The 15,682-nt window shown below is 41.3% G+C and overlaps 1 protein-coding gene across 1 annotated transcript; it reads left to right on the top strand.

Moving 5' to 3' along the window:
- The first annotated feature begins 3,472 nt into the window (after positions 1-3,472).
- prokr1a (prokineticin receptor 1a) lies at positions 3,473-11,144 on the top strand. The gene is made up of 2 exons (XM_041786214.1): positions 3,473-4,021; positions 10,218-11,144. The coding sequence occupies exons 1-2, from the start codon at positions 3,594-3,596 to the stop codon at positions 10,915-10,917; spliced, it is 1,128 nt and encodes a 375-aa protein (XP_041642148.1). The 5' UTR covers positions 3,473-3,593; the 3' UTR covers positions 10,918-11,144.
- Positions 11,145-15,682: the final 4,538 nt, after the last annotated feature.

A 15,682-nucleotide genomic window follows, 5' to 3' on the forward strand; every position in this document is an offset into this window, starting at 1 on the left:
TCTCTGGGTTCATCAGGGTCCATTCTCTGGGTTTATCAGGGTCCATTCTCTGGGTCTATCAGGGTCCATTCTCTGGGTCTATCAGGGTTCATTCTCTGGGTCTATCAGGGTTTATCAGGGTCCATTTTCTGGGTTCATCAGGGACCATTCTCTGGGTTTATCAGGGTCCATTCTCTGGGTTTATCAGGGTCCATTCTCTGGGTCTATCAGGGTCCATTCTCTGGGTTTATCTGGGTTTATCAGGGTCCATTCTCTGGGTTTATCAGGGTCCATTCTCTGGGTATATCAGGGTCCATTCTCTGGGTTTATCAGGGTCCATTCTCTGGGTTTATCAGGGTCCATTCTCTGGGTATATCAGGGTCCATTCTCTGGGTTTATCAGGGTCCATTCTCTGGGTTTATCAGGGTCCATTCTCTGGGTATATCAGGGTCCATTCTCTGGGTTTATCAGGGTCCATTCTCTGGGTATATCAGGGTCCATTCTCTGGGTTTATCAGGGTCCATTCTCTGGGTTTTTCAGGGTCCATTCTCTGGGTTTATCAGGATCTATTCTCTGGGTTTATCGGAGTCCATTCTCTGGGTTTATCAGGGTCCATTCTCTGGGTTTATCAGGGTCCACTATCTGGGTTTATCAGGGTCCGTTCCCTGGGTTTATCAGGGTCCATTCTCTGGGTTTATCAGGGTCCACTATCTGGGTTTATCAGGGTCCATTCTCTGGGTTTATCAGGGTCCACTATCTGGGTTTATCAGGGTCCATTCTCTGGGTTTATCAGGGTCCATTCTCTGGGTCCATCAGGGTCCATTCTCTGGGTTTAATATTCCTCAGTAACTATGTATTTTGGATTATCATGATTCTGATCCCCTTATTAGGTTCACTACAGGCAGCATTCTTGATCTTTATATATTTCTGGTGCAGCTGGTCATAAAACGTCCTTTTTTGGTGTTACATAATAGACGTCAGCCTGTTTAAATATTTAGACTCATCCTTGATGCCCTAAAAATTCAGAGAATAGTCCATTTTTTTATTTTTATGAGCTCCAGCCCGTTTAACTGATGCTACAGATTCGGAATGAGGAATAAAGCACCACTGTGAGTTATAATGATGGATATGTATAATTGAGACATCAGAGGAAATACTGCAGACTGTGCTGATGACCTGAAAATAGATGCTCAGGATATTTACTAGTTACGATCGTTTTTGAACAGATAGAGGAGGACAGCATATGGACATCCAGTAGATATAATAATGGCCTCCAGCCCTGGCTTCAGTCAGTGTAGAGGTGTTAAAAAAGAATCAAAACAGAGTTTGGATTCAAAGAACATGACTGAAATTGCTTGGTCTTTTTATGCAAACAGGATCAGTGATTGGATTGAAAGAACAGAAATAAAGAGAGCAGCTGTTGAAGTTCAAGTTTAAAACCAGGACTCCTGCAGCAGACCGAGAACAGTTCAAAGTTGGGGGCAGTTTGTTCAGACGTCAGAGCGGAGACGAGACATTCCCCAACCTGTGAACAAATCTAACAGGCAGACTTCATGACCATGGTCACCTGGAGACAGAATCAGCCAAACCACGACCACGGCGCTCCTGTAGAGTCCGGTCTGGAGGTCTCTGATGTCACACCAACGGGCCAAAGAGCTGCATATGTGTTCAACAGTAAATCTACACTCTTTATGTTTGTCTGAGAAGCATTTACACAGTCATTCACCTGATGCATGCTGGGAAAAAGTCCACTTTGAACAGGACACTGAAGCATAGGTGATGTGACCGAACCACACTGTTTATTTGAGCTTACATGTCTGAGTTTAAGGAAGGTTTTTCACCAAAGTGAAGACTGAGAATGCTTTCTTTCTTTCAGGACGGTTGTTAAAGGATGCAGCTGTGTCAGGAGAAGGTTCATCACAACAGCAAAATTAGACATTGATAGGACGCCTGTGAAAGCCAGACCTGTTTCAGTGGCAACTTAGAGGATCTGAGTTCCCAATATTATCAAAAGTTGCAAGCAAATTTCTGCTCATGGTTTTGTTGCACACCTCCACTGATAATATTTTGGTTCTATGGTGATGTATTTGCACAGTTAGAAGCGTGCATGTGCAGGAGTTTGCTTGCACAGTTCTGATTGATTTATTCCTCGGCAACACATGTGCCCTGTGAAAAACATGCTTTTAAAACTTTGAAAGTTTAAATCACTGAAAGCACAGAGTTAATAAAGTGTTAAGATACATGGTATGAAATAGGGCTGAACAATTTGCAAAAATAATCTAATTGCGATTATTTTTCCCAATATTGCGATTGCGATTAATTGTGCGATTATTTTCAGGTTCCCCATATTATGTGTTGTTTAACAAACACATTCAATAAATCACTCTTTATTAAAAAGAGCACCATATTAGAAAAACAAAACGAGGAATACATAACTTTACAAAAAGAAAAGGCATTTTGATCCATATCTTTTGTTGTTTTTGTTTTGAATAAGAAAAACACATACATGAGGGAGAAAAGTAAGATTTTTGTAAAAAAAAAAAAAAAAAAACACAAAAGACACTCTGTTTGCATGTAGTGTAGAGCAGTGATACTCAACATGTGGCTCTTTTACGTCTTAATCTGAAATATAATTCCCCAGAAAACCTTAAAAAACTTTTTTTTTTGCCATTTTCACCATAATTCCCCTTTATTTGGGGCCATTTTGCAACTTCTTTTGCCACTTTTCCCCCATTTATTCCACTGTAATCCAATTTTTTGCCCTTTTTCACCTTTTTTTTGACACTTTTGCACATTTAAGCAACCTTTTGCCATTACATACTACTTATTTAGTTTTTTCCCCAAATTTTTTATTCTTCTTATTGCCTTTTTTTCCCGTTTTTTGCTGCTTTTTGTCTAAGTAAGCTACCTTTTGCCATTAAATATCACTTGTTTCCTTTTATCCCAATTTTTTGCCTCTTCTTTTTGCCACTTTTTTCCCCATTTTTGCCTTTTTGTGGCTCTTGCAAAGGTATTTTTTAACAATTTGGCTCTTTGGTTGAGCAGGGTTGAGTAACACTGGTGTAGAGCATAAAACATCTACTGCAGAAAACTGTATCTGGTATTCTGACACATTTCAGGCTAAAGAAATATTGCACCGTCTGCGATTAGAATATTGCAGCAGGCCATACTGTGATTTAATCTAACTTGTGATTAATTGCCCAGCCCTAGTATGAAAAAGTATCAAAAATCTGAACAACCATAAAGTGTGTCCTAACATTTTGAAGGTGAGTGAGCAGTCACCCTCCTAAGTTTATTTTGAAAGTTTCTGGCCGTCCCATAGGGTGCTGCTGCCGAGATAGGTGAAAATACAGCAATATCAGGTTATAATGGTGGTGTTTTTACAGTACTTTAGCTCTCATCGAGGTCTACGAACAGACACCTGCGTATTTGAAATATGTCATGCACTGACCACAGTGCACAACATATTTGTTCAACTGTCAAAAACACAAACAGACAAACTGATGAAGGCAGAAGGCATGCTGGGTACGATTCTTTCTACTGTGTTCTGTTAACTTGATTTCTCGTTCTATTATCCGCAGACTTTCTTTCCAGGCATGTTGACTTGATCCAGCATGGCCAACTCTTCAAACTGCAGCTCGGCTCTGACAGACTACTTCCTGTCCAGCGACGGTCTGGACTATGAGATCCCTCTGGATGAGATCCCGGACACCACGCAGGGCCTGGCCTTCTTCGTGGCCACCATTGTCATCGCTGTGGTGCTGGTGGTCATCATGCTGGTGTGCGGGGTCGGAAACTGCCTGTTCATCGCCAGCCTCGCTCGCTACAAGCAGCTCCGTAACCTGACCAACCTGCTGATCGCCAACCTGGCTGTGTCGGACGTGCTGGTGGCGGCGGTGTGCTGTCCCTTCCTGTTGGATTACTACGTAGTGAAGCAGCTGTCGTGGGACCACGGCCTGCTGCTCTGCGCCTCCACCAACTACCTTCGCACGGTGTCACTCTACGTTTCCACCAATGCGCTGCTCGCCATAGCTGTGGACAGGTGGGTACACCTGCTAAATATACACTCACCTGGACCCTTAGCATGTTCATATACACCGCGTTCCACATTATTATGCAAACGACGTTTTTCTCTGATTTTCTAAATATCAATGCAAATGACAGTCATAATATTTTTCAAGTCATCAGCAGTTAGAGTATAATTCAAATGTTTTTGAACAAACTTCATAATGATAACTATTATTTTTTTAAAAATAAAAACCTCAAAATGCACTTTTCCACATGTTCCACATTATTAAGCAGGCCACAGGTTTCAGCAATATGGGAAAGAAAAAGGATCTCAAATGACCCAGGGGGTAAATCTGACATGAGACATGACCTTTGATGGATGGCTTAATGGCATCCATCAGTCCCTGAAGCACAGTCATCTAGAATTTTAAACTTCTGGGCATAAGTACCATGTCAGGAAACTACAAAAAGTCTCGGAAGGCCACCATTTTGACCAAAATAATGCCCGTTTTTAGTGGCTCTAAGGGTCTGCATGTAAACAGACTCCACCTAGGGGATTCTTCTTGTTCTGCTCTACACTCATAACCTTGCAAAGCAGATGGATTCTCCCGTTTCCTTGTTTCTCACTGGTGAATCCATCTTGCAAAGCTCCCATCTGAACCGTTTGGGCCCGGTTAGAAAGTGGCAGGACCAATCAGCGACGAGGGGCAGTACTTTCAGGTGCGGCGGAGTCGTGACGTAAACAAGCAGCAGCAAGAGGCCAGTGCAATTATGGCAGAAGAGATTAACGTGGATGCCGCTAAAACGCCAGTTTTATCAGAACTTGAAGACATTTCTTGGTTAAAAGAAGAACAGAGAACAGCAGTGAGTTGTTTTCTTTTCAACAATGACAAAAGTCGCCATGGTTCAAGTTATGCAGCTCTCTATGGAGTTTACTCCTTGGTAGTTGCTACGACGTCACGTGTTTTTTTTGCCCTGATTGGCCCGTAGATGATGTGACAGAACGTTCATCCAATCACCCTCCAAGTTTTTTTCAAAGGCTCTGCCCTTTTCTAAACGCTGTCTATGGGAGGTTTACCAGATGGATGTGTGGAACAAATCCATCAGGTTACTACTCTGGTCGATACACCGCAAACACCTTGAACGTTAAAATTCATCAACAGCTCGAGTCGCCATCATGAAGCGTGGCCGAGTAGATCCAGTCTTCTTATTTTGATTACTTGTGTTTCCTTTTTAGACATCTAATTATAGGAGGTGTTTTTTGTTTTTACCTTGACGTGTTTCGAACGTCATCTGCAGTCTTCCTCAGAAGCATCACCTGACAGTTGACATGTCCTTTATATACAGGCGTGGTCAGCCTGATGGACCTGACAGGTCTGACCACGCCCCCCTGCCATCCCCTGGTCTCTAGAGGAAAGAGTCCCAGGTGTGGGACAGCATGAGTGCCCCCTCGTCCTGGCTGATGATGTCTTTTCCCACTTCCTGCTTTCAATGGCCTCTTTATGTTTGTTCTTCTCTGATCCACGATCCTTGCATTGTCCCAGGCCATGCTGAGGATTTGAGAAACCTCGAATCAGCAGTATCAGACCACTGTAAAAGGAAAAACCACATCACTGAGGCATTTGTAGTCATATGGCAGGTTTTTAAAATCCCTAAAATTCTGGAATATTAGCACAAGAATCAGAACTTTACCTTTGATACGGTCCCACATAGGGTTCTGATTATTTCCCAACAGGATTGTAGTATTTTCTAGAGCTGCAAACATCCACCACTGATGATATTACTCTACTCAGACACAGATGGACCAATCGGAGATGAGACAATCATGATACCAGCCGTCTCCTCATACCAATGAACAAATCTTGGATAAATGGTTGATCATTTAAGATAAAGAGTAATTCTTTCATTCACATCTTCTTGAGAGAAACTCAGTGCAGAAATAAAAATCCTTCCTTCTTGCCTGTGAGGTGGCGAATTCCTGAAACCTTAATAAAGGCCCTCATTCCTCACCTGACATTGATTTAACATGTCTGAGTCCGACCACGCCCTCCTGGCAGTGATTATGTCCTTCTCCGTGACTCCCCTGACCTCGGCCTGTCCGTCCCTCTGCTGCCGTGAATAAAAACAAGGTGAGGGTCGATGCTGGCCGCGATTGTTAGAAGAGGCGTGGTCAGGAGAGATGAACCTGTCCGCCCAAGGTGACTGTCTGCCTCCATGTTCAACGATTTTACCTCGTCTCTCCAGACACAGACGTGTGTCTTTAACAAGGATCCGAGGATGTAATCCAGCTTCACAGCTTTGTTTAAGACAATCTAAGGCAGTCTATTGTGTCACGTTTGTTTTGCTGTTTCAGAGTCTGTGCTGAACCAAACAGACCTCCGGACTCTGCAGACGTCCTGGACAGACTTTATTTACTTCCAGTGTTGATAAAAACAGCTCTCGCCGTCTTTCAGCCTCTGGATCAAATCAATCATTGTTAGTCTTTACACCGTGGGACCGGCAGCCCGCCGTCTAACATTTATCATGGCCAGCGCCTCCTGTCATGTTTAAATAGCTTCAGCAGAGAAGAGAGATTGTTAGTCCGTGAGAATGTAGAGTTTGTCAGTGCTACACGCTCCTCTGTTAGTGATCGTGTCTGAAACACTTCTGCTGCTGATAACTGTGAAATCTGGCTTACAGACCCAGACTCATCACTTTTTATTAAATCTTATTATAACTGAGGCTTTTAGAAGCATTGAGCTACATAAATCCTCTGAAATAAGACATTAAAAAACAAGTAATTATTAAAATAAACACCATGATCTTCAGGATGTGAAGATTTCTGTGAATTACCAGAGCAAAGGCAGGTTAAGATTACATTTAGATCAGTTAAATGCAGCTCTCCCTCCTTAAATAGTCGTTCAAAGTCAAACAGTCTGGGAACTTTCAGGGAAGGTGGAGTCTATCCCATTTTCACAGAGTGACCCAGTCAGCTGCTTTCAGCACTATGTAACTTTTGTGTTTCTCTCTCAGGGAGTACATACAGCTTCACAGCCCTAGTTCACACACCAGCCCTCAGCTCAGAAGAAGCCCGTCTCAGTTAACCTCACAAAGCAGTTGGATTTGCCAGACACCATGTCTGTCATCAGGAAAATCCATGTTGAAAAGCTCCAGTCCACACTGTTTGACAGGGGTGTCAAACTCAATCACAGCAGGGGCCAGATTCTGGATTCAGGTCTAACCTGAGGGCCCAACAGGGTCCGCATTTAACCATAAACTGTCATCGTCATATCATCAGTAATGAATTATGGGAAAAAACTAAGCACTGATGATTTAGAGATTAAAAAGTCTAAATGATAAGTTTAAAGGATCAAAATCTGAGATAAAAAGTCAAACTTACACGATCAAAAGGTCAGAACATGAAATTAAAAGTCAAAAAAGTTTTTGAAAGGCAATTACATGAGATAAATTCAAAATCATGAGTTTTAAAGGTCCAAATATGAGATAGAATACATAATAATATGTCTAAACTTCAAAATATGAGATTAAAAAAGTCAAAATCATGATTTTTAAAGGTAAAACAATGAGATAAAACTGGAAATCATGAGTTTTAAAGGTCAAAATATGAGATTAAATTGAAAATAATGAGTTTGAAGGGTCACAGTATGAGATAAAATTAATTTTATCCATCATATATGAGATAAAAAGGTAAATCATGAGTTTTATCAGTGAAATATGAGATAAAATTCAAAATAATACATTTTAAAATTCAAAATATCAGATAGAAAGTCAAAATCAGGACTTTCAGAGTCAAATATAAAGGATAAAATTCAAAATGGTAAGTTCTAAAGGTGAAAATACAAGATAAAACTGGAAATCATGAGTTTTAAAGGTCAAGATATGAGAAAAAAAATCTAAATTGTGAGTTTTACCAGTCAAAATATGGGATAAAATTGAAAATTATGAGTTTGAAGGTTCACAATATGACATAAAATCAGTTTTATCCATCAAAATTTGAGATAAAAAGTCAAACTAATGAGTTTTAAGGGTCAAAATATGAGACAAAATTGTAAATTATGAGTTTTATCAGTTAAAATATGAGTTAAAAATAATGTATTTTTGAATTCATAATATTAGACAAAATGTCGAAATCATGAGTTTTAAAGTCAAATATACAGGATAAAATTCAAAATGATAAGTTCTAAAGGTCAAAATACAAGATAAAACCGTAAATCATGAATTTTATCAGTCAAAATATGAAATTTAATTCCAAAAAAAGTTTTAAAGGTTAAATTATGAGATAAAACTGGAAATCATGAATTTTTTTAGTCGAAATATGAGAAAAATTAAAAATAATACATTTTAAAATTAAAATATGAGATAAGATGTCAAAAATCATGAGTTTTAATGCTCAATATATAGGATGAAATTGTACATAATGGGTTTTAACAGTCTAAATAAGAGATGAAATTCAAAATAATACATTCTAAAATTCAAAATATCAGATAAAATGTAAAAATAATGTGTTTTTAAGTCAAATATACAAGATAAAATTCAAAATTATAAGTTCTAAAGGTCAAAATACACCATAAATGTAACCCAGGTGATAAATCCTGTATGCCAGCTTTTCTCTACATGTATCTCTGCTCATGCATTAGTCCCGTCCTTTAATCTCGCGGGGTTTTCTGTCTGTTCTCACGGGATTTCGGCATCAGTCTGGCCAATCACAGCTATTCTCCTCGTGACATCATGCGGTCACGTGACTTGGCGCGGCCAATCGCATTTGTTTACTGTACCGCTGCGATTCAGTCTGGGAAGGTGCGGTGGGGAAGCCGGTTGAGAGTTGGGTTGCAGGAGCTTTCTAGCGCGTCCCATATACTATTGAAAGAGCTCGTGTTTAAGGCGTAGTCTGCGGAATTTGGCCAGGTTTTTGATCCTGATGGCGAGCTAATGAAGGAGCAGGCCTAGAGCCTACAGGGCCACTGGAACTGAGAGCACTGCAGAGTCACACCTCCCCTGCTGGCCCAGTAGGGGGCTCTTTGCAGCCCACGAAACTCTCTCCCCACGCACGCACACTGCCCCATTAGCCACCCAGCTATACACACCTCTCACCAACTCTTATCGCACTTACCTCCATCTGGTCGAACGGTCAAACCCAGACGTGGGTTCCAATGGACTGTGGGTGGGCTGGGGGTGATATTTTTCTGAGTTGCTGAACTAAATTTATTGCTGGACTCTTGATTTAGCAGTCCGTATTGCCGGACTCTCGATATTTATTGCATTGCAGTTCATTGTTATGCCCCTGTACCTGAACTGAGCACTTTGTGTTTTCCTCGAATGGCCATTCAGTTTTTATTGTGTACACTGTATATATATTTGTATGTCATTTACTAAATTCTTTCTATAATATATGGTACCAACCAAAAGCAAATTCAGTCTCCTGCCACTCCCTCCTTGAGCCGAACTCTAGTCTTCTGGTTATTAGCCCATTATCAGTCAAAATATGAGATAAAATTCAAAATTATACTTTTTAAAATTAAAAATATGAGACAAAAAGTCAAAATCATGAGTTTAAAGGGTGGAAATATAACTTAAAATTTAAAATTGTGGATCTAAAAGGTCAAAATATTACATAAAACAGTAATATTTATTGTACTATATATATAGTATATATAATATAATAGTTATAGTTCTTTCTACCCTTTCCTTTTTTTTTGTTTTACATTTTTATGACTTAAGGATATTTTAAATCTTTGAGGATATGTTCACATTTTCATACTGAAGAAATCTGCAGACCTCATGCTGGTGGGCCAGTTCTAATAAAAATATTAATGGTCTGGCGGGCCGGTTGTAACTGTACCACGGGCCGGATTTGGCCCCCAGGCCTTGAGTTTGACACCCCCACTGTTTGAGCTTCACCAAAGTGAGTTTGGACATATCAGAATCCTTTAAGGAGAACGAGGCAGTAGCTATGGGCGGGGTTAAGTCATTCTAGTCGTTTGCAAAGGCTGCCTCCTGATTAGCTCAGATGTAGCTACAACAGAGCGGCGGTTTTATCAGAACTGGGCCACTTTTCATGGCGGGTAGGATGTTTTCGCTCTTCTGCTGACCCACCTCAGCATGAGTTTTTATCGTTACCGGGTGGTGGTTCATTGTTGTGTGAGTGGGGTTTATTGGAGGCAGTTTTATCAGGAGGCGAATGATGAACAACAACAGATGACGACTGTCTCCTCCTCTCTTCCTGTCTGCAGGTACATGGCAATCCTGTACCCGCTCCGTCCTCGTATGAAGTACCAGACGGCGTACTGCGTGATCCTGACGGTCTGGATCATCCCCGTCTTCATCTCCATCCCCTCCGCCTACATGGCCTCAGAGACAACGTACCCACACACGGAAGGAGGAACCTTTAAGACCTTCTGCGCTCAGATCTGGCCTGTGGATCAGCAGGTCTTCTACCGCTCCTACTTCCTGCTCATCTTCGCTCTGGAGTTCATCGGTCCAGTGACCGTCATGGCGGTCTGCTACATCCAGATCTCAAGGGAGCTCTGGTTTAAGGACGTCCCCGGTTTCCAGACGGAGCAGATCAGACGGAAGCTTCAGAGGCGTCGGAGGACGGTGGTGGTTCTGATTCTGGTGCTGGTGGCGTACATCCTCTGCTGGGCGCCGTACTACGGCTTCGCCCTGCTGCGGGACTTTTATCCCACGCTCATATCCCGGAACAGGAACTCCCTGGTGGCTTTCTACATCATCGAGTGCATCGCCATGAGCAACGGGGTCATCAACACGCTCTGCTTCATGAGCGTGCGGAACACCAACAAGAAACTGAAGAGGGCAGCGAAGTTCCCGCTGAAGCTGGTCACTTTAGTGACCTCCAAGTCCATGTACGAAGGCGAGGCTCGGACCTCGTCTCTCCGAGTGACGGAGGACGTGGAGGACACCCGGCTCAGGTAGAAGAGACTCAGAGGATCTGCTGCAGAACTCAAACCACATTATCTGTTTGGAGGTGGCCCTGCTGTAAGATCTGAACCCTGAGACTGGTTCACTGGAGAGATCAACTGGACCCCGTTTGTAGCTTCACTGTGTGAGGACTGGTACAGGATGGTATGGTAGTGGGTTAGCCATGGACAGGATGATGCTGTCCAGGAGGAACCAGAGGGGAGTGTTAGAGATATCAAACTACTGCCGGTAAAAGTGACGTCCATCCTGTGATGTTTGTCCACGTTTACATGAACAGGAGAGACCAAGAGGGTCTGGCTGCAGCCCTCGAGCAAAACTCTACGCCGGGGCTATCGGTTGGAGACCTCTATGCTGGGGCAAAACCTCTACGCTGGGGCGTGACGTCATTGCCCAAGCCTACGCTAAGGCGTGCAGCGTGTTAGCTGTTGTTAGCATGACTAAAACGCTGTGCTTATGACACATTAGCATAGCCCCGTACGCTGGACCGTGCAGTAGCAATCGCCGACCCATATGCTATTAAACCCAGACTGGTCCGGTTTAGGCGTTTAAATCCGACTGGTGAGGTTTAGGCATTAAAATCCGACTGGTTAGGTTTAGGGTCAGCCTGTCGGCAAGCGGATAGAGCTGAAATTTCGTTGCGGGTAATATACGTCACACCCCAGCGTAGAGGTTTCGCCCCAGTGTAGAGGTTTCGCCCCAGCGTAGAGGTTTCGCCCCAGCGTAGAGGTCTCCAACCGAACGCCCCAGCGTAGAGGTCTGCCCGAGGGCTGCAGCCAGATGCCTCTCGGAGAGACCTTCAGTTACATGACGGCTGTGTGTTTACATGACATGAGCTGAACATACACTCCTAAACTCCTAAAAAGTTTAATGTTGTGTAAAATGTGAATAAAAAATGGAATACAGTGATTCGTTAATGTTTTTCAATCATATCCAACAAATACAGCAAAAAGAGGAGACATTTTTTCACATTGCTAAAACACTATTTCACATTCCCTGAACCAAATGAGAGGCTGCACGGCAGCCAGGCCCACACAGAGTTAAGCCCCTGACAAACCCTCCCCAGTGGGAGGGGTTTATTTAGGATTTATTGACATATGAATGCATGTGTGTTGGAACAGTAGCATTGGTGCTAGCATCCTGAAAAGTGTGTCAAGCTATGATTGTGTTCTGATGTTCATCACTGTTTCTGCCAAATTTTAACTGCTTTTCACCATTTTCACACCCTTTTTTGCTTTTCTTTACTCATTTTGCCCCTTTTAAACCATTTTTGCCACTAGTCAATCGCTTTGCACAATTTTCCCACCCATTTTTTCCTTTCTTTACTTATTTCTACCACTTTTTAACTGCTTTTCACCATTTTCCCACCCATTTTTGCCTTTCTTTTCCCATTTTTACCACTTTTTAACTGCTTTTCAACATTTTCATGCAACTTTTTTGCTTGTTTTAACCTATTTTGCCTCTTTAAACCCATTTTTCCACTAGTCAATCACTTTACACCATTTTCCCACCCAATTTTTGCTTTTCTTAACCCATTTTGCCTCTTTTAACCCGTTCTTGCCACTATTCAAATGCTTTACACCATTTTCCCACCCATTTTTGCCTTTCTTTTATTTTTTCTACCACTTTTTAACTGCTTTTCAACATTTTCATGCAAATTTTTTGCTTGTTTTAACCTATTTTGCCTCTTTACACCCATTTTTTGCCACTAGTCAATCACTTTACACCATTTTAGCCTTTCTTTACTTATTTCTACCATTTTTTAACTGCTTTTCACCATTTTCACCTACCTTTTTTTGCTTTTCTTAACCCATTTTTCCTCTTTAAACCCATTTTTGCCACTAGTCAATCACTTTACACCATTTTCCCACCCATTTTTGCCTTTCTTTACTTATTTCTATCACTTTTGAACCGCTTTTGAACATTTTCACCTACCTTTTATGCTTGTTTTTACCCATTTTTTCTCTTTAAACCCATTTTTGCCACTAGTCAATCGCTTAACACCATTTTTCCACCCATTTTTGCCTTTCTTTTCCCATTTTTACCACTTTTTAACTGCTTTTTACCATTTTCCCACCCATTTTTGCCTTTCTTTACTTATTTCTACTGCCTTTTAACCACTTTACACCATTTTAACACCCCTTTTTTAGTTTTCTTATCCCATTTTGCCTCTTTTAACCTGTTTTTTCCACTAGTCAACTGCTTTACACCGTTTTCCCACCCATTGTTACCTTTCTTTTTCCATTTTACCACTTTTTAAATGCTTTTTACCATTTTCCCACCCATTTTTGCCTTACTTTACTTATTTCTACCACTTTTTTAACTGGTTTTTAACATTTTCATGCACCTTTTATGCTTGTTATAACCTATTTTGCCTCTTTAAACTCATTTTTGCCACTATTCAACTGCTTTACACCATTTTCCCACCCATTGTTACCTTTCTTTTCCCATTTTTACCACTTTTAACTGCTTTTCACCATTTTCCCACCCATTTTTGCCTTTCTTTACCTATTTCTATGACTTTTTAACTTGTTTTTAACATTTTCATGCACCTTTTATGCTTGTTTTAACCTATTTTGCCTCTTTAAACCCATTTTTGCCACTACATAGTTTTGTAAAAAAAAAAAAAAAGAGCGAGATCAGTCCTATCACCTATACTGCAGCCAGCCACAAGGGAGTGATTGAGATATTTTTGCTTCATAATTCTGGAGCCTTCATGATGTCTATTACTGAGTTTGATGCTAGTATTCTGTGTCATGATAGGCCAAAACACCCAAGAAACAGATCTGTGGAGATTTTGTAGGAAGGGAAATCAAAGAGCCTTATGTGGAAATTTGATGCAAAAAACTGCAGCTTCAATCAAGTTCAGAACAATACGTTTGCATTTTCCATGCCAAATCACGAAAATAGTTGTGTGCTTCTTCTGTGCTAACTGTCAGAAAAAGTTAAACAGTAGCATGCCATATTTTCCCCTTATATGTTCTGAATTTAATAATCCTCTGGGGGCCGGATTGTGAGCTGTTGGGGCCCTGATTTGGCCCCTGGGCCTCCAGTTGATGATCACTGCTTTAGACCATTTTCTCACCTGTTTTTGCATTTCTTTACCTATTTCTTCTGCTTTTTAACTGCTTTCCACTGTTTTAACACCCTTTTTTACTTTCTTATCCTATTTTGCCTCTTTTAACCCATTTTTGCCACTAGTCAATCACTTTACACCATTTTCCCACACATTTTTGCCTTTCTTTTCCCATTTCTACCACTTTTAACTGCTTTTCACCATTTTCACTTACCTTTTTTTGCTTTTCTTAACAAATGTAGCCTCTTTTTACCCTTTTTTGCAGTCTGGTTTGGTCCAGTCCAGTTTTTATCATGGTTCAGCTCATTCTGTATCTTTTTAGAGGATTAGATCAGTAGAGCTGGTTGTTTTAACCACTCTGGCTTTTTAAATAAGAGTTAAATGAGGACAAAAGATGCAGGAAAGGAAACTGGCACTCAAACAGGAGCTAGCTACAGTGGCTCATGTTAAAGAGCTGTTTAGTTAAATCTTGTTTTAAGTGATCAAAAATTGCAGAAAACAGCTAATAACTGCACAAAAACATTGACAGTGTTTCAGCAGGGTTTTCATACAACTAAGACATTATACAGGATTTGTCTGCAATTTTTCATCCATTCATTCCTCGCCAGTGCTCTCAAATTATGAAAAAGATGGATTTCACAAAAGCTTTTCAATATGGCGGCCTTTTTAGATCACAAAGACCGCTTTGTTTGAAACTGTGGTTCATAAAAATATGAAAAACTTCACAACCTTAGCTTTCATTAATGATGAAATATTAAACGACTTAAGGGTTAGACCTCAGTGAAGTGTGGGTAAACTGTTGGATGTTTTTACCTTTATTCTGATAGAACAGCTGGAGAGAGGCCGAAGAGAACGGAGGGAGACATACACGGAGACCAGGAACCAATCCTGGTACCACTGCATTGAGGACTAAGGCCTCTGGGTGCCTCTTCTACACTGAGCTCCACCTGTGCCTGGAGTATGGGTACACCGTTGATGAAGGCAGATGAAGAAGAGGAGGTGGTGGTGAATCAGATTCTACTGTGACGTTAGAGTGAATATTCAGGTGAAAACAGATGTGAGATGATGAATGTGTGGTTATTCTGCAGCAGTCTGGTGTCATTTATGTTTGATTTAATGAAGATGAACACGCTCGACTGTCTGTGTAATCGCTCTGAGGAAGCACGCCTGTCCAATCAGAGCCTTCAGCTGTAATAACACACATGTGGAGCAGAGATGGAGGAGATCCTCCACAGTCATCAGGAGAACAACGCCTCCTGATTTATTCTCATAAACTTTGATTTCTGATGCTGCTCTAACACATCTATACATGGAAGATGAATCTTTTTACATTTCAGTGCAACTGAATGTCTAAGATCCAACGTTAGGGTAAAGGACATTTATTCATTCCGTTTTTTTTTTTTTAAGTTTGCATTAAATGCTAAAACAAATGTAGGATTCTGAATTTTTAGAACATAGTGCTGTTCTCTCAGCCTCACAGACAGGGAGCATTTGTTGACCGTCAGGAGAAATGCAGCTGGCAAAGATGTGAGGATGTGAGGCAGGGGTTCTCAACCTTTTCAGCCCAAGATCCCCAAAATACAGGGGCCAGAGACTGGGGACCCCCACTGGACCTGAGGGAGGTTGAACAGCCATGAACATCCTAGAATAGTCATGTGGAGACAAGGCCGTCCATGAGGCGGATAA

This window comes from Cheilinus undulatus, linkage group 4 (genome assembly GCF_018320785.1).
Source record: "Cheilinus undulatus linkage group 4, ASM1832078v1, whole genome shotgun sequence".
In the NCBI taxonomy this organism is placed as follows: Eukaryota; Metazoa; Chordata; class Actinopteri; order Labriformes; family Labridae; genus Cheilinus; species Cheilinus undulatus.